The following is an 18,563-nucleotide window of genomic DNA, read 5'->3' on the forward strand; positions in this document are numbered from 1 at the left end:
AGGCCTGGCACAGGACTAGTGAGTTTGTTTTGCACTATTCTTCTGTTCTTGATTATAAAAGGCTATTGTCCCAGGTTGGGCTACCTGGCAGACACCTATTACGGGGACTGCTGCCCAGAAGGAGTACGGGGAAACTGTTTCAACGATCTCTTTCACCCTGTAGTTTTTCTTGAATCCTCAAGCACATGGTCACACTTCCTTTTTTGTAGTAAGTTACTTGAGCAAACATTCACAAGCAACATCCAAAGATAAATCTGTGTCAGAAGTGGAATAAGAATTTCAAATATGATTGGCTATATTTCCCTTTTTAACAAATCAGAGTTGGGAATCACCCCACCCCAAGCAGTCCCCAATCATTCTCTTATCTAATTTCCTGTTTAACAAACAATATGAACAATAAACAATTTTTAGCTAGTTAAGCAGAGAAAACGCAACAGACCGTAGTGTCTAACAATATGCCAGCGACATACGTCAGGTAGGTTTATGCAATATGGTTTGGTACAGACTTTCAAAACTGCATGCTACAGAGGCTGAGAACATGCCCTCTTCTCCATCACCACAGGATAGATTTGACAATATAAAAAAGGAATTCATAGTGAACAGTCAGTCAGCGCTGCACCTGATTTGGACAGTGGGGGCTGGGATTACTAGCTTTCCCCACCATCACTTTTAAGGTGCTGCTGTCATGTATCCTTTCTAACAACAGTAGGATCCATTTCATAAAAGTTTGCACAATTTTCCAAAAACAGAAGTAAAACAACATCAATTCATATAGCAGAAGAGCCTCTTGGAATTAAAAGGCTAACAGACGGGAGAAAGAAAGATAGCAAAGACTAAGATGAATGCCCCCTCATCAGCATGTAAAGAGTTTTCTCTTGAACACTGTTTCCCATGAAATAATATATAATAAATACTCATGTGATGGAAAGAGAGAATGAATTTGAGAGAATAAATTAAGTATTTCCATTCTACTGCCACATTTCCCCCTCTCCATTTAGGCAGTCCAACACCTACCCAGGCCTTCAAAAAAACAATGTACCTCTTTTGAAAGATGAGCCTGTTCCTTATGCCTATAAAAACAAGTTGATGTTTCATTTGTTGTGCATCTTCTGGAGAGCTACACAGAGTTGAAACTGAAAATGTGAGGCATAAGGACAACTATGCAAAAGACCACAAGTGAATAAAAACCCCAGCTTTTTATTTGCAGATTTTGGAATGCCCCTACGTTGCATAGGTTTTGTTCTTATGTACCATAGAAATTGCTTTTGTGATACGAACAGAAAATCAATGTCAGGTAAAGCATGGGAGGAAGTAGTACTGCACAACTTATCACACATGTAAATATAATTAAATGTTCTTTTGACTCTAGAATGCTAACCAACATAACTGATACATAAGATGTGTTTAATTACCAGAAGAAAACTATAGAGCACTAAAACAATCACAATCTAGGTACCTAGTAACTAAAAAACAAACCTTCTAGGGCGAGAATTTGTTCATGAACATCTAAAAAACAAGACTAAGCACTTCCCCTCCATAGCCATCAATCAAGCTATATCCCAGGGAATAATCATGCAAGTGACAACTGAGGAAGAAGAAACTGATTCACAAACAAGGATCCAGAGTAAAGAAATAGCTATTTTTGACAAGGGGACATTCCCTGGGCAGCTGGCAAATCTGCATCCCCCAGGAACTCTGCGATGCTCAGAAAAAAAAGCCTTTGGAGCTTTGGCATTCTGTCTGGTACATGTGTGTGTTCCAACAGAAGTGATATTTTCAGCTCAGAACTAAAAATCCAGTCAAGAAGAGACATGCACATTGATACTGTTGCATGTTCTCCATGTTGCCAAATGGCCAAAAATGGACAATGATCTCCAGTCACTTGACGGATCTATTTCTGGACACACCTGCATCTTTGATTGCATTTAATTCCTTTAATGGAGAGTTCAACTTTTTGACCAGGAAAAGAATCAACTCAAGAACAGTTTGTATAAAAAACACTGGTGAAGTGCTCTTTATTCTAGAAAATGTGAAGGCTTCCTTGATCTTCAGGCCTTTTGTGCAAATGACAAGGGTGGGAAATCTATTCAGTTTTCTAAGAGAAGCTGGATAAATGTTAAGTTATGGAATATTAAAGTGATGGTTTAGATGCTTTCAAGACTAAAGGGTTAAGCAAAAACATTCCCCATGCTCCTGTTTTAAATACCCTGAGAAACCTTCTATGACATACCACAGCAAAGACAGTAAAAGACCTGAAACAGGAACACTGCAAGTTCAGAAGTTTAGAAGAGAAGCTCACCCAACACTTCGTGTTTGTTTAACCACATATCTTAAAGATCTCTCTGTGCACAACTGCTACAGCCCACATCAGATGAGCTACATTTGATGACAGCCTGCAGATGATGAGCATAACTGGGGACTAGAGATAAGGTGAGGGATCCAATGCTATGGAACTTGCTTCCTGAAGTACCCTGTTTCCCCGAAAATAAGACAGTGTCTTATATTAATTTTTGCTCCCAAAGATGCGCTAGGTCTTATTTTCAGGGGATGTCTTATTTCTCAGAAATGAAAAATGCCTTATTATCGGTGGATGCCTTATTATCGGGGAGGTCTTATTATCGGGGGGATGCCTTATATTACAACGAGAGGCAAAACTGTAAGTAGGCCTTATTTTCGGAGGATGTCTTATTTTCGGGGAAACAGGGTAGTCTACCACTGAATTGCTGACCTTCAAAGTATAAGACAAGACATCTTTTGTGTTCAAGCATTTACATGATAATACAGTGTCACTGGACTACAGATGATCAGGCTGTTTACTGAACACAGCTTATGCCACAGTGGTAGAGTCATAGTGTGTCAATAAATTAACTTGGAGAGCTACACATGTGGTGTAAAAAGCATATCAGTTAGCTTGCCTCAACTTCTCTCACTGCAAGCATGGATGGGAGAACCTGGAAGACAAGCTTATTTTGGTAGGACTGGTAGAAATACCTATTATTAGGGTTACCTGACACTTCCTATTATAAAACCCTGATTTTACTTACTTATAACTTTGCCAAACTAACCATTTGGGCTGAAAATTTCCATGCCACGTCTGCCTCAGGCTGAAATTTTTTTTGAACTTTCAGTCAAAATGGTTCAGCCCTTTCTGAGAACAAGGATAGAAGAAAATACTCTGTTTTCCCCATGTTAACAAATGCTGGTGACCTTTTATTAATGTTCTAGTGCCACCATGTTTTGGATCTGGGACTCAATTTGGTAGAGGGTCTATGCCCATCAAAATCTGCCTAAATATGACCACGTTATAAACCTTTGAAAAATCTCCGTTTCCATATACTCAAGAGAGACTTGCTAGAGCTGAACAATTAAGACTCTGAAAAGTCGTTGGCTCCTAATGCTGACCACACTGTGCATGCACCATCCCCACAGAGTGACTGAGCATACCCCAGGCCACGGCTACATGAGTTTAGAAAGGCTTTCTCTGTAATGGCTGCTCCAGGATGAGGTAGGCAGGCCACTCATCTGGTATTAAACAGGACAGACAGACTTTTCTAGGGTTTGTCCCCCATTCAGTACTCTGACAAAACCAGACATGGTTTTGTCTGGTATCAGGTGGGGGACTCTCTTTTGAAGAGCATGCCACTTTGCCCCCACCAGCATGACCTCACACACAAGGTCCTGGAGGCGGAGTGGCACACTCTTAAAAGTGACACCCCCTTATCTGATGTGTCCTTGCATGCACCGTGCATGTGAGGTCACATTGGGGGGGGCTCTTAAAAATGGTACCCCCCATGCAGCAGGACTTCACCCACACCATGCATCCAAGGTCATGCCAACAGGAGCAGGTCCATGCTGTTCCCGGAAGTACTGGAATGTCTGGTATTCCGGGAAGAGGTGAGTGGCCACCCTAAACCAGGGTCAGGCCAGGCACTGGGAATGAGAGCAGGGAGCCCTGTCTCCAATGCTCTCATTGATCCCCCTGCTGGCATCCAGGCAGTGCAAAGGAGGAAGCAGCCTCATTCGAATACAGAGGGGCAAAAAATGGACCGGGGAAAGGGAAAAGAGGAGACTGGGACAAGTAGTCTGGTGAAACTGGGTTGTGAGGGCGAGAGAAGCTGGGAACTGGAGTGGGGATGGGATGCTGGGACTGGTGAGGCAAGGAGACTAGGCCAAGAAGCCTGAGGAGTGCAGATGGGGACTGTGTAGGCAAGGAGAATGAGAGTGGGGTAGGGAAAGTTTGTGGGAGATGGGACAGGAGGGCTCAAGCCTGGGGGAAAGGACAGAAGAGTATGTACACAATAGAGCCCACACCCCTCCAGAGGCTGGAATGGAACCCAGGATTCCTCAGCCTCACCATTCTTCTGCTGTCAGTAAATATCCTGGACCTTACATCCTCCTGTGGTGCTGGACCACATACAGGATGAATATTGCTATCAGTTACACTATTAGTTCAAGGGGCAGAGGGCTGTACAGTAAATATAAATGTTTCCGGGCAGCTGCAGGGGTGTTAATATGCTGCCAACACAACAGAACTGTTCTTTTTTTCAGTTTGCTTTTTTAAAATCCTAGTAAATTACACACATACAAATCTATGTTAAAACTGCAAAGTCAAGCACTCAAAAGTTAGGACAGGCCAGAATTAAAGTTGCCTTTGCAAACTTTATTTGGCCCCTCTGTGTGAATGCTTTACGATACAATCTTTAATTACAGGATCACACACTTTTTTCAACAGGACCCAGGCCTTGTTCAGGGCACAGGATGCATGGTGCTCACTAAATGAACAGTTATTCAACAGTTTGTTTTCTCCTCATTGTTTAATGTGTGGCCCTAGGCTTTATTTACAGTGCACTGTTCAGACCCTGCTCTGAAGACAGAATTATGAATTTCCTCAGGCATTTCTGTGGCGCTCATCACTATGATATCCAACTGCTACAGAAACATGAATTTATCGTCACAAAATCCCTTTGAGATGAAGGGGTGGTATTATCCTCATTTTACAAAGAGGAAGCTGGTAAAAAGTATCAACTGATTTTGGGTGCCCAATCTGATTTTTAGGTGCTTAGTATTATATAGCACACACTTCAAGCCACAGCCCCCACTATGCAGTTGTGAGCACTCAGCACTTCTACAAATCAAACCCCAGGATCTCAAGTTGGGCACCCAGAAACTGAGGAACACAGAGTTAGTGACCACCTGTGAAAAGTTTGATTTAAGCAACTTGTCTATCATTATACAGGAACTCTGTGGCAGAGGAAGGAATGGACTCTACTTCCTCAGGAGGGCATTCAACTGTCTTAACCATGAGACCCTCCTTTCTGTTCCTGCAGTCCCCTGACTCAAACACAATACACCTTCCACCTTCTGCAACAAATGAAGCAGAGGTCTTATACACTACAGTCTGCCTTACCACACAACCCTGATACATCCCCAGAGCAGGTTTGCCCTTTGCATGGATTGCACCAGGGTGTTATGGAAAAAATAACACATAATCATGTTATTAAAGACTGTATCATGCCACCTATGCACAAGGGGGCCCAAATTAAGGTTACACAGGCAAACTTAATTCTGACATTTCCCAGCTTGTTAGTGCCTGACTTTACAACCTTCACATTCTTTGAATGCAAAGGGTTTTTTGTGTAGTGTTCATAAAATCCTGGTACCTCCTACATCCAGAGTATGAAAAACCTACTTACCAATAGCAAGCAGAAGTGCCTTCAGCATCATTTTTTTGCTGAAATTAAGCTATTTTATATATATGCGTGCACCACACACAATACACACACACACTTTGGCATTACTTGGCAAGGTGCCATGAGACTGGGATATTTTCTAAGCAGCAGAAACTTAGAGTATACAGCAATTCATCACCTCCTACTATGTGGCACAGACTTTCCTTGTGTGACATAAAAATAGCTATATCAGAAGTAAATCTAGCACTACTAAACTCCCTACGCTGAAGAGGGGTGGGGTTGCATACTACACATAAATTGCAACGAAGAAAAGTGAGGTTTGGGAATGACAAATTGATTTTCACATTATGATGATGCAGAGTAGGCACCTCAGAGAGACAATGTGCTCATGTTCAGAGCAGGGAAGAGTAAAGACCACAATACTCATTCATGTAGTGCTGGTGAAGAAGTGAAAGATTAAATCAGTTGCCTCTGGGGCAGCATGTATTTCACACCTGTATAGCCATATATAAATGGTTTTAAAAAGTTGTGGTTGCAGAGTGATCTGACACAGGGCTACCCTCCTAACTACAATTATCTTCCAATGCCCCTACTGCTGCTCATAGCTTATCCAAGCATAAGAGTGAAATTAATAAGATTCAGATCAGTTCAGAAATCTGTGGGCAGCAGTGTTATTGATAAAAATAACGTCCATTACACCCTGCAGCTTGGGAAAGCTACCAGCAATAGAAGCAGTAGGCACCGAAGTAGTTCCAAGAAGCTGTGGGAGTACAGAAGAGTAGTAGACATAAAAACCTCCATGACAGCAGCCAGGAGTCTCGGCGGGGAGGGGAGGATGCTGCACTCTTCCAGCAGTGAGATGGGAGAATTTCAAAAGCAGCAGGTCCTTCCAATCAGAGGCTGATACTAAGGGTACGTCTACACTACCCGCCGGATTGGCGGGTAGCGATTGATCAATCGGGGATCAATTTATCGCGTGTAGTGTAGACGCGATAAATCAATCCCCAATCAGTCTCCCGTCGACTGCTGAACTCCAGCACGGTGAGCGGCAGAAGCAAAGTCGACGGGAGAGCCGTGGCAATCGACCCTGCGCCGTGAGGATGCGAGGTAAGTCGAACTAAGATACATCGACTTCAGCTACGCTATTCTCATAGCTGAAGTTGCGTATCTTAGGTCGATTTCCCTCCCCCACCTCCCACCCCCAGTGTAGACCAGGCCTAAGGTGCTTGTCCTGGTTTACTCTTGTAAACATCCCAACACTTGCCCCCTTCCCAGCATGTGGCATTCAGTGCGGAACTTCTCACCAGAGTACTGCTTGATGATAGGTACTACACTCACATTTACTACATTGACCTATACGTAGTAGGCAAATGGTAAATTGAGCCCTGCATGTCCCTCAGCTCTTTGTGAAATGTGAATATACAGGTCAGCAAGAAGAGCCAGATCTTGCTACTGTCTGTGTTGGCAAAAAATATACGATTGTTGCTGCATGCAAGAGTATTTCTGTATGAGAGAGCAACATATGATAGTGAGGAGACCGAGACTTGTCTTCACAGTTGCTGAAAATAGGGATCCTGCTAATTTATGACTTTTGACTCTCACCAAGAACAGCACTGAAAGTAGCAACATGGTCAAACCTCCAGTGAAATGGATTAGATTACCTTGGTCTTTTGCACCGCTCAATTCTAACATCAGTTTTCATTTGTGTGGTTAAAAAACAAACAACCCACACTTCAAAAATCACGATCAAAATCAGATTATTATTAGTTGCCATGCAGACAGAACATTTCTTGGGCACAATCTTGAAAATGAAGTTGTACGAGGTTATTAAATTTGTTTCATTTTTATAATAAGACTGTTCCTTGGGCATACAACTTCTAAAAAAAGCGTCAGAGGAGTAAAATTGGAGACAACCTAAATAACTAAATATCAATACATAATAAAAAAATCAGTTTTGGCATCCCACGACAACAAGAACTGCAGTGAACCCTATAACATTTCTGGTGTAAATAAATGTTTTCCCTTACAACTCTGACTGGATCTATTAATTATCTGAATGTTAGAAGTATGTAAAGGGAAAGGTCTCAAATATTCAGACAGAGAATTCTGCAGTTTAAACTTTCATCCTAGTTCTCAAAGCAATATGATGATGTCAGTTCACAAATAGCTTAAGTAGCAAAACTAGAAGTTGGTGTTAGTTGTATCAGGCTACATAACAAGCCTTTCAAAAGAATATGAAGTAACAGAACTAAAATGTAGTTGGCAAGATGCCACGAGGCTGGGATATCTTCTGAGCAACGGAAACTTACAGTATACAGCAATTCATCACCTCCTACTATGTGGCACTGACTTTCCTTGTATTAAATCAAAAATAGCTATAGTAGAAGTAAATCTAGCACTACTAAGCTCCCTATGCTGAAGAGAGGTGGGGTTGCACGCTACACATAAATTGCAATGAAGAAACCCAGGTTTGGGAATGACAAACTGGCTTTCACATTATGATGATGCAGAGAAGGAACCTCAGAAAGACAATGTGCTCAAGTTCAGAGCAGAGGAGAATAAAGACCATAATACTCATTCATGTAGTGCTCGTGAAGAAGTGAAAGATTAAATCGATTGCCTTCTGGGGTAGCATGCATTTCACACAGGTATAACCAAGATCTTCCACGGTGGTGCCGTCTAGAGTAATATGTTTTTTAAATCTCTAAGTTACACACATACACTGGGCAAACATTGGAAGATTTTTCTAGACAAAAAGTCAAAATACTGTTCTGGGAGTGAGCAGGGTTTTTAATTTATTAAAGCTAAGCATAGGAACAGAAACATCAGCCTACTTCCAATAATTTGGTCATTCACACAATTAGTCACGGGTGCACTGATGACATTGAAGTCCAAAACCGACTCTGAACCTCCACCCTTTCCCGTGGATGAGACTAAAGGACACCCAGGACCTTGACTTAGAGATTGTCCACACCTCTTTGATAAAAAATTATTATTAAAGTAACCTACCACCCACCTTAAGACATGTAATATTCTAACCCAGGGGTAGGCAACCTTTCAGAAGTGGTGTGCCAAGTCTTCATTTATTCACTTTAATTTAAGATTTCGTGTGCCAGTAATATGTTAAAGTTTTTTAGAAGGTGTCTCTCTCTAAGTCTATATTATATAACTAAATTATTGTTGTATGTAAAGTAAACAAGGTTTTCAAAATGTTTAAGAAGCTTCATTTAAAATTAAATTAAAATGCTGATCTTACACCATCAGCCTGCTCAGCCCGCTTCCAGCCTGGGGTTCTGTTCACTAAGGCCTGCAGCAGGCTGAGCAGGGCCTGTGGCTGGGACGCCGGCTGGCAAGGGGCCAGCAGCTGGGACCCCAGACCTGGGGATGGGTTCAGGGCAGAAGGCTGGGTGTGGGGGGGTTCAGGGCAGAGGGCTGGGATGTGTGTGGAGGTGCAGGGCAGAAGGCTGGGTGCTGGGGGCGACTCGAGGTCAGGGCAGAGGGCTGGGGGGGGTGCAGGGCAGAAGGCTTGGTCTTGGGGGCAACTCGAGGTCAGGGCAGAGGGCTGGGGGTGTGTGGAGGTGCAGGGCAGAAGGCTGGGTGTTGGGGGGAGGTCAGGGCAGAGGGCTGGGGGGGTGCAGGGCAGAAGGCTGTGTGTTGGGGAGAGGTCAGGGCAGAGGGCTGGGGGGGTGTGGATGTGTAGGGCAGAAGGCTGGGTGTTGGGGGGAGGTCAGGGCAGAGGGCTGGGTGTTGGGGGGAGGTCAGGGCAGAGGGCTGGGGGGGTGCAGGGCAGAAGGCTGGGTGTTGGGGAGAGGTCAGGGCAGAGGGCTGGGGGTGTGTTTTTGTCCTCACCCTGAGACAGTTAAGTTAGTGTACAGCCTGGAGCCTGTTTGGATCCCTCGATCCTATTGGATGCCAAACCACATATACTTCCTAATGCAACTAGCCAGAAGATTGTGCCCTTTTCTATCAGACACAGACCCAGCCACAGCATGATCCACACACTCACAACCTCCAGGCTTGATTACTGCAATTCATATCTAGAAATGAAGCAGACCAAAGCTCCAACTAGTACGGAACACAGTAGCTGTGCTAAGCTCATCTGGTTAGCAACACAGATCACAGTGAACAACATCCTTTGACTGAGTGGCTTCCTGCCGCTCCCTCTTATATCCAATAACCACACAATTAAACAAATGGAACAAATACTACAGTAAATAGTTGAAGCAGGTGCCAAGAAGACTAAAACCTCAGGTCTTGATCCCAACTCACAAGAACAGAGATTCAGTCCTAATATGTGTAACACAAGATTTTATTTTATTTTTTTGTTGTGGGGGAAGGGGAGGCTAAATCCCATTATAGCAGTCTCAGATTTTACTATTTCAGAACAGATTTTTTTTTTTTTAAATAGCTCCCCTCCTGGCAAAAATAATGAGGAAAATAAAGGAATCCACCCAAAGGAGTCTGAGCATTAGAATTGCCTGGGTGTTTGGTGATAATGTTATCTAGTCTAGAGCTATTGAAAAAGGCAACCAGATCACCACTTTGCAAATCACTTCAGCTCGCCCAGCCGCCGGTGCAACGCTCTGGGCGGCAGGCTGTGAGCTACTGGGGCAGCGCAGCTGCAGAGTCCAGTCTGACCTGGTGCTCTGTGCTGCGCGGTGGCATGGCTGGCTCCAGCCGGGCACCTGTCCTGGTGCTCTGGAAAGTGCAGCTCTAGCCCCGCCAGCCACCGGTTCTCCAGGCAGCGCGGTAAGGGGGCAGGGAGCGGGTGGGGGGGTGGATAAAGGGCAGGGGAGTTCGGGGTGGTGGTCAGGGGCGGGGATGTGGATAGGGGTTGCGGCGGTCAGAGGGTGGGGAACAGGTGGGTTGAATGGGGGTAGTCAGGAAGGAGGGGGAGTTGGATGGAGCGACAGGGGGCGGTCAGGGGACAGGGAGAAAGGGTGGTTGGATGAGGCAGGGGTCCCGGGGGGGCAGTCAGGAATGAGAGGAAGGTGATGGGGGGCAGTCAGGGGCGGGGGTTCCAGGGGCGGTCAGGGAACGGGGGGGAGGGGCGGGTTGGATGGAGCGGGGGGTCCCAGGGGGCAGTCAGGAATAAGAGGAAGAGTTGGATGGGGTGATGGGGGGCAGTCAGGGGTCAGGGAACGGGGGTGGTTGGATGGGGCAGGAGTCCCGGGTGGGGGGACAGTCAGGGGGCGAGAAGCAGGGGGGCATAGAGGGTGGGGGCTGGGCCACGCCTGGCTGTTTGGGGAGGCACAATCTCCCCTAACCGGCCCTCCATACAATTTCCAAAACCCGATGCAGCCCTCAGGCCAAAAAGTTTGCCCGTCCCTGCACTAGAGCAAAAACCAACTACCATACTTCTGATTTAAAGGGACTCATCATCCCTAAAAAAAAATATTGTCACCCTGAAAAATGTTTGCCTATTATTGTTACAAGTAACATCTAAGTGTGCTATGAGAGATCAGAAGTAAAATTTCTCTTTTCATTGACTTTTCTTTGTGCATTTGACAGTGCTTGTCTCTGGAGAGTCTGTGTTGCTATTTCCCCTGTCACCCCCTTATCTGCATGGGTTTTTCACACATAACAGCAAAGGAAAAAATATTGTGAAGATATAGAAGATGCAACTGTGAAACTGTAAAAACTTTAAGTGGGACTCAGGGCCAGGTGCAATACCTGCAACTATTTAACTCCCCCCCCCCCTTTTTTTTTTTTTTTTTTTTTTAAATCTGGTTAGATTTCAAGCTGATGATACACTTCACATCAAACTAGGTGAGAAGGAAAGAATCATCCTCAGGACCACTTTCTCCCTTCACAGTAGGGAGGCAGTACAGAACAAAGTTGCTAGTTCCTCTACAATAAAACTCTAGTATAGGATATTCCCAGGCAAACAACACAGTTCATATTATATTGCCCTTTAAAACAACAACAGACATATAATTTACAAAATGCTGCAGGATCAAAATTCTGATAAATCACAATTCAGGTCCCAATGCCAACCTTAGCTGTTCTCCTTATCTTCACTCACCTCTACACAAGCCCTGGAGACCACCAGCTACCACAAGTCTATCCTCAATTCCAACAGCAGGCTCTTTAGTTATGAGGTTATAACCCATGCCAACCTTTCCAGCTCAAACTGGGAACACAAAGTCTCCATCACACATCAAGAAGTGACCCATGTGGACTAACGGAAGATCTTTGTGTTGCTGGGGTGTAATCCCCATACTGGAAAGGGATCCAAACTTTGTCAGCATGAAAAGCAAATTTCAGAGATAGCAGGTAGCTCGCCATCAGCAACATAGCAGAAAAGCGGATACTGATTCAGCTAAATTCCCTGAGGATACATGAAACTGAACTCAGGGAATTAAGGGTAGGTGGAAGCCATTTAGATTGTAAACTCTTCAGGGAAGGAACTGTCTCTTAGTCTATGTTTATACAGTGGCACTGATCTTGGTTGGGGTTTCTAGACACTACCATAATACAGATGGTAATAATATAAATAAGATGGCACATGCATATTCTATGGTACAAGCAGGTAGTCCAGCAGGAGCCAAACAGCCCTCTCTTGGTCAGAGATAGAGAAGCAGAAGTAAAGCTCACAGAAAGATGGTTACTCTGGTGCCTGCTGCCCACAGAGTAAAAGTGGTCTCTAGACTATAGGTGGAAGATGAGCAGAAAAAGGAGGCAGAGGAATTGAGTTGGATACTGGGACCTTAACTGCTATTTACATTTTTGTTTTTTTCCCTTTAGACAAACACTTCAGGTATTGTTTTAAAGGGCAATACATTCTCCATCTTATCTTTGTTTTAGAATTACTTTAGGAGTTTTTTCAAAATTGAAAAAGCCACCTTGTGCTCTTAAGTAAAAAATGGCTTAAAGGAACTTTTTGAAGGTGCTTTTTACTCTGAGTTTGTCTCTGCTGTGCCTACTTGTCCCACTGCCCTGAAGAAGAAACCCTTCTCTTGCTTAAATGCTGAGTCTAACTGATCATCATATGTGATGTCAGGAACTTGGCAGTGAACTTGGGGGTGGGGGTTGCCTTCCCGTGCAGCAGGGAGTGCAGGTCACGTGCCAAGATTATCTGGGTATATCTCACTTAATTCCTTGGCATTGTAGGGCACTCTGACATTGCTGCATCTTGATTCCGCCTATTCTCTGCCTGTGGCCTATTAGTCTTCTGTGGCTGTAATATTTTGGTCTAATTTTGATTGTTGGGTTTAGTTTTTGGGTGTTGGGTGTGTTGCTGGCCTGTGATATGCAGGAGGTCAGACTAGATGATCTGCTAGTCTGTTCTGGCCTTAAACTCTATGGCGTTGAGCTGCCGACAGGCTGTATCATTCACTTCTCTGCCTCACTGCAGGAGACTGAAATCAATTTCCTTTGAAGGTGCCAGTCAATAATACCCTCATGTAACACCTCAAAATTAAATTCAGCTGCATGAATAAAATAATTATTGGCAGTTTACAGAAAACAAATAAGAGACAGCATGTACAGTATACTGGACCCCTGGAAACGAGATATAGAACATCCCTTCAAGTGGGCCCAGACAATTTGTCGGTACTACCTGATAGAAAAACTACTACATGAAAGAAAAACCTTAGTACTCCCAAACCTTTGTCTGTCTTTTCCTTTCAGAGTATTAAGCAAAACACTTATCCAGTAAGAAAGCACTATTAGCTTAAAGACTAGTTCATGTAGCCTTTTACAAGAGGGTATCGTAATTACAATAGGAAGGTATCATTAGCATGCCATCAAAATACATATTAGGTTTGGTTTAAGCCAGCGTTTCTCAGCCTGGGGTCTGCGGGCCCTGCTGATCAACTCAACTCCTTCCCCTGACTCCCAGCGCCTCCTGCACGCCAGGGAACAACTGTTCCGCGGCATGCAGGAGGCGCTGGGAGGGAGTGGGATTTGGGGTAGGGGCAGAAAGAGGCAGGGAAGAGGAGGGGTGGGGGTGGAGTCTGAGCACAGGGCTTGGGGATCCGCAGCAAAATTTTAAATCAAAATGGGGGTCCTCAGGTTGCTAAAGTTTGAGAACCGCTGGTTTAAGCTATGTTTCTTTTGAAGACAGTCTAACGCACAAGGTTACATTTTCCTCCTTTCCTATTATTGTTTTAAATTAACATATGCCACAGTGCACCTGGACAAACAACTTTCTGGCATCCATTTCACTTCATTTGGTTCTCTAAAGATTCTAGGGAACATCTTTCATAGAACTTAATTAACATGTTAATGAACAGATCACCATTTCAGTTCCGTTGGACAACCATAGCACCTGAATTAGTGCATTAAATTAGGAGACATACCATTTTTAGAGTCAAATACATATTTCATCAGGCAGTTAAAGTTGGGCAGGTTTATTATAACTTCTCACAAATCTACATTTTGTCATCAACATTCATGAGGCATACAAGCTCTGATGGTGGAGTCTATAAACTTCCATGAAACCCCAAATGTGATTGTAATCCGCATGAGCAAAGCCAAACAAAAATATGTAAGTACTCATTGAAATAAATTATTTTGCCAGAAGACTGGTGGGTAGCAAACATTGTACCTAGAAGGTTGATCCTGGGAATTACAGCGCAGTAAGACCCTCTTACTGAAGAGCCATTGAAATGATCATTAAAAATAGGATTATAAAACACCTAAACACAGTATGATACGAAAAATCCAGAATGCTTTTCATACAAATAAGTGACAATGAGAGAGCATCTGTCCTCTGCTGGAGACCATGTGTGCTGCTCCAGCAGCTTATAGGAGATACAAAAGCCCTGCAGATGGCCACGGGAGAATTTCCCCTGTACAGGGCCAACTCAGCTCTAACTGCCACCGTTGGAGACTACACTCACACATACACACAGAATTATTATGAGGGGGAAATTAAAGTTTATGGCCCTAAAAGAAGATATGTTTTGAAGGAAGAGAGTAGAGAAATCGCAGATCAGAGGTATGCAAAAGGCAGCTAATATTTACAAACCTGATACTTCATCATTGACTACAGAAAAATGTTTCTAAAAGTAGTATAATTTACATGCAATTACAGCAAGTTTTATTGGCAATTTGGAAGAATGTGGCCATAATCTCTTCTATCAGTAAAAAAGTTACTCACATTCTCCCTACACCTTCATACATGCGTGTCTCATCCACCAGAGTCATAATCTCCGTATCAGTAAGGTGTGCATGCTTTTTCGTCCTGTTTAGTTGTTCAATCTGTATATCTGCCAGCTTCACCTTTTGCTGTGTGTCGATAACCTTGGCCTGCAGTTCAGTAAAAGCCTAATGAAAAAAGTAGGCAAGTTACAGTTATGAAATTTTGACCTTGAACGTCATAACTTTTGAACAGGAAATTAAGTTTTACTGGTCCAGGAGTGTCAAGTAGCACTTCTGGACATGGGGCAACTGTTTTCATTTTGGACTCAGAAAACTCAGCAACAGCTAACTCATGTGCAGGGGTTTATAAGTGAACTGCCTCTTTCAGCTATAATGGCACCAGGGATTCCAAACACAGACACGCTTCTGGACACAGACTGTCAGCTCAAGGATCTGCCCTCCTGCATGGCACACATATATGTTTTTAAGTTGTCTAGCAAGACTCATTCTTAGTGATTTGCCTCCCTTCTGGGGCACTGGACTGCTCCTCTTCACTGGAGATGCCTGGCCTGACTCACTTCTATCTGCTCTCCAAGCTTTCCCCTGGCCACCTCCCAGTGCCCACTCCCTTCCCTGACAGCTCTGGTTCCCTCCAGGTCAGGGCTGGAGAAGCTCGCCCTGCCCAGCACCTGTGGGAGGGAGGGGCAGCGCTCTACTCTCTGCTGGGGAGGGGATCAGCCATGCGGCCGGACAGAGGGAGCTTTGCAGAGAGTGAGGTCGAGTGTCTGTCTCAGTGTGTGTGTGTGTGTCTGTCGGGGGGTGGGGGGAGGAAGTCTCTCAGGTTCCCACGCTCCCACACCTCCCCCGGCTCCGTGCTCTCCGCTGCGCTGCAGGTCTCACCCGCAGACCCCGCTCCCCAGGCCCCAGCTCCTGCCAGCCCCGGGACACCCAGCAGGGCTGCGGCACAGCCGAGCCCCGCGCGGCCTCTGAACCCGGGGAGCAGGGCCCTGCTGCGGCCCTCCCTCCTGCAGCCACCCAGGCTATAGGGAAGGAGACTCCGCACGCAACGCTACAAATGGGACCCGGCCGGTACCTTCTTCAGCTCTAGGTCCACGGGCGCCGCCATTTTGCCGACCTCTGCGCGTGCGCATTCAAGGCAGCGGGACCTATTCCAGTGCGCGTGCGCAGTGAGAGGTGGGCCTCTGCGCCTCCCATCACACACTGGGCAGCAACCCATGGGGACTCCAAGGCAGTCCTGGAGGGTTACCAGCAAGCCCACGTTCCTCTTGGAGTACTGACAATCAGAATTGCAGTGCAGCAGGGATACCACCCAGACCCACCACCTGCAGCCATCTGAGCTAAAGGAGAATCACCTGTAGCTCTCTGCAGTACGGGGCCTCTGACACACAGTTGAACAGTTTTTCTAACTCTATCCCATACTGGTGCCCATATATGCTAGCCAGGCCATTGCAGAATTGTATTTGTGGTAGACCCAAGCTTTGCTCACTGAGATGAATGGCTGAAATTGCAAATTACCAACGGTGCAGACTATCAAGAGACCAAATAAAACATAAAGAATATTTCATCACACTATGTGTGTGTTCATGTATCCTGTAGTTGTAGGTCAACCAACCAGGGACCAGAAAAATATAATGTGACTGTACATGTAGTTATTAATAAACATTATTACACAACAGGTGTGTTTGGCATTTAACCAGCTAATATGAAGATAAGGTCCTTGCCCGAGGAGCTGAGCGTCCAAGGGATTACTTCTGCTAAAGTCAACAGCAGCGTTGCCACTGACATCAGTGGATAGGATCTGGCTTAAATAAACTGGAAAACTTCACAAGGAATGACAAGGGGGTGAAACAAAGAGAAGCTGCTCTTGAGAGAGCCTTATTGACAAGGAATTCAGATCAGTTCACTAGAGACTGTTGTATGTTAATTCTCACTGGAGATTATGATGCAGTTTTATTTGCCCATAATCTGAGCCATGAGTGAGGGAGCATACAGTACCAGAGCATACATAGTGATCAGATGCAACCTGAGCGGTAGGATTTAATTTGAACAGTTTGTGATACTACTTCACAGTAGTTACTTAATGCTGGTGCAGTGCTTTGAACATGTAAAGCGGTGGCTCTCAATCTTTCCAGACTACTGTACCCTTTCAGGAGTCTGATTTGTCTTGCGTATCCCCAAGTTTCCCCTCACTGAAAAGCTACTTGCTTACAAAATCAGACATAAAAATACAAAAGTGTTATAGCACACTGTTACTGAAAAATAGCTGACTTTCTCATTTTTACCATATAATTATAAAATAATCAATTGGAATATAAATATTGTACTTACATTTCACTGTATAATATATAGAGCAGTATAAAGTCATTGTGTGAAATTTTAGTTTGTACTGACTTTGTAGTGCTTTTTATGTAGCCTGTTGTAAAACTAGGCAGACATCTAGATGAGCTGATGTACCCCTTGGAAGACGTTTTCTGCGTTTTCCCAGGGGTACACGTACCCCTGGTTGAGAACCACTGATGTAAAGCATCATATGCTAAAATCCTGTGACTTCCATTGATTTTAATGGAAGCATTGGCCAATGCCTGATCCATCTAGGTTCTTATACCCCAAGCAAGAGAAGATATAAACCTCCCATAATGCACTTGGTAATTTGTGCAATACTACACCACTTGGAGAAATTTATTCCTGACCAGGCAGTGATTAGCTTACATCCTGAAACATGAGGATTGACAGCTCCTCTAAGTTACTGTAATTGCAGATATTATTCATAGAAATGGCTGTTCTTTTTACAAAATGTCTCCCAGCCTTTTTGGAAACTTACCTAACTACATGCATCAGTTTAATGGGACATCATATTAAAGTCTTTATCCATTTAAAATTTGCTGCTTTCCAATTTTGTTGAAAGGATCTCTGCCTTGCTGTTGCAGGCAACCAGCAACTGTTTCTTAATTTAAAGAAATAGGAAGATCTTAATCCAGTTCCCTGTGGACAGGTGTCCACATCACAGAAACCACTGCTACGGTAGGGACAAATTGCCATTCCTATTGGTAGACTCAGCTGAGAGCCAAGAACTGAAAGAGTCACAGGTATACTACCTAAAGGAGTCCTTCCAGGTCAGGGTCAAGGCTCTTGGCATGACAGGACTGGAGAGCTTGCCCTCTGCTGCCCACACTATTCAGGTCCTATGCAGGGTTCTCAGCTCAGCACCTTTCACCAGCAGTATACAAGTGGGATTTTAAAAAATTGAAAAGCCTCCCAATGAAGTACAACCCCAGAAATAGTCACTGAACACTCCCCCCCCCATCAATGAACTACAGGATTGCTCATTGCTGGGCCAAAGCACATCTTGTCCAGCAGGGCTACTGCAATGTGTGTGGTGATTACTGGAGAACAATGGAATACTTTTTTATAAGGAGTACTTGTGGCACCTTAGAGACTAACAAATTTATTAGAGCATAAGCTTTCGTGGGCTACAACCCACTTCTTGTAGCCCATGAAAGCTTATGCTGTAATAAATTTGTTAGTCTCTAAAGTGCCACAAGTACTCCTGTTCTTTTTGAGGATACAGACTAACATGGCTGCTACTCTGAAACCTTTTTTATAAGGGTTGCTCCCTGCCTTCACAGGGGGGTTGACATACTGAGCTGAAGAATCAAACGTAGGGGTCATGTGGCCATGTGGAGTGACAGAGCTCTGAAGCAGACTCTTGATCAATCAGTTTGAATTCCTTGAAGGTGATGTGCAATGCAAAGAGCCCTGCAAAAT

The 18,563-nt window shown here is 44.4% G+C and overlaps 1 protein-coding gene across 2 annotated transcripts in view; it reads right to left on the reverse strand.

The window, feature by feature from the left end:
- The window catches only part of PFDN1 (prefoldin subunit 1), a 56,143-nt gene extending 40,191 nt beyond the window's left edge, over positions 1-15,952 (reverse strand). For both annotated transcript variants that reach the window (XM_034779618.1, XM_034779619.1), the window contains exons 1-2: positions 15,871-15,952; positions 14,797-14,963 (exon numbers count right to left, since the gene is read on the reverse strand). In XM_034779618.1, coding sequence (XP_034635509.1) covers positions 14,797-14,963; positions 15,871-15,903 — 200 coding nt within the window. In that variant the 5' untranslated portion in view covers positions 15,904-15,952. The remainder of the gene's footprint in view (positions 1-14,796; positions 14,964-15,870) is intronic.
- Positions 15,953-18,563: the final 2,611 nt, after the last annotated feature.

This window comes from Trachemys scripta, chromosome 8 (assembly GCF_013100865.1).
Source record: "Trachemys scripta elegans isolate TJP31775 chromosome 8, CAS_Tse_1.0, whole genome shotgun sequence".
Lineage (NCBI taxonomy): Eukaryota > Metazoa > Chordata > Testudines > Emydidae > Trachemys > Trachemys scripta.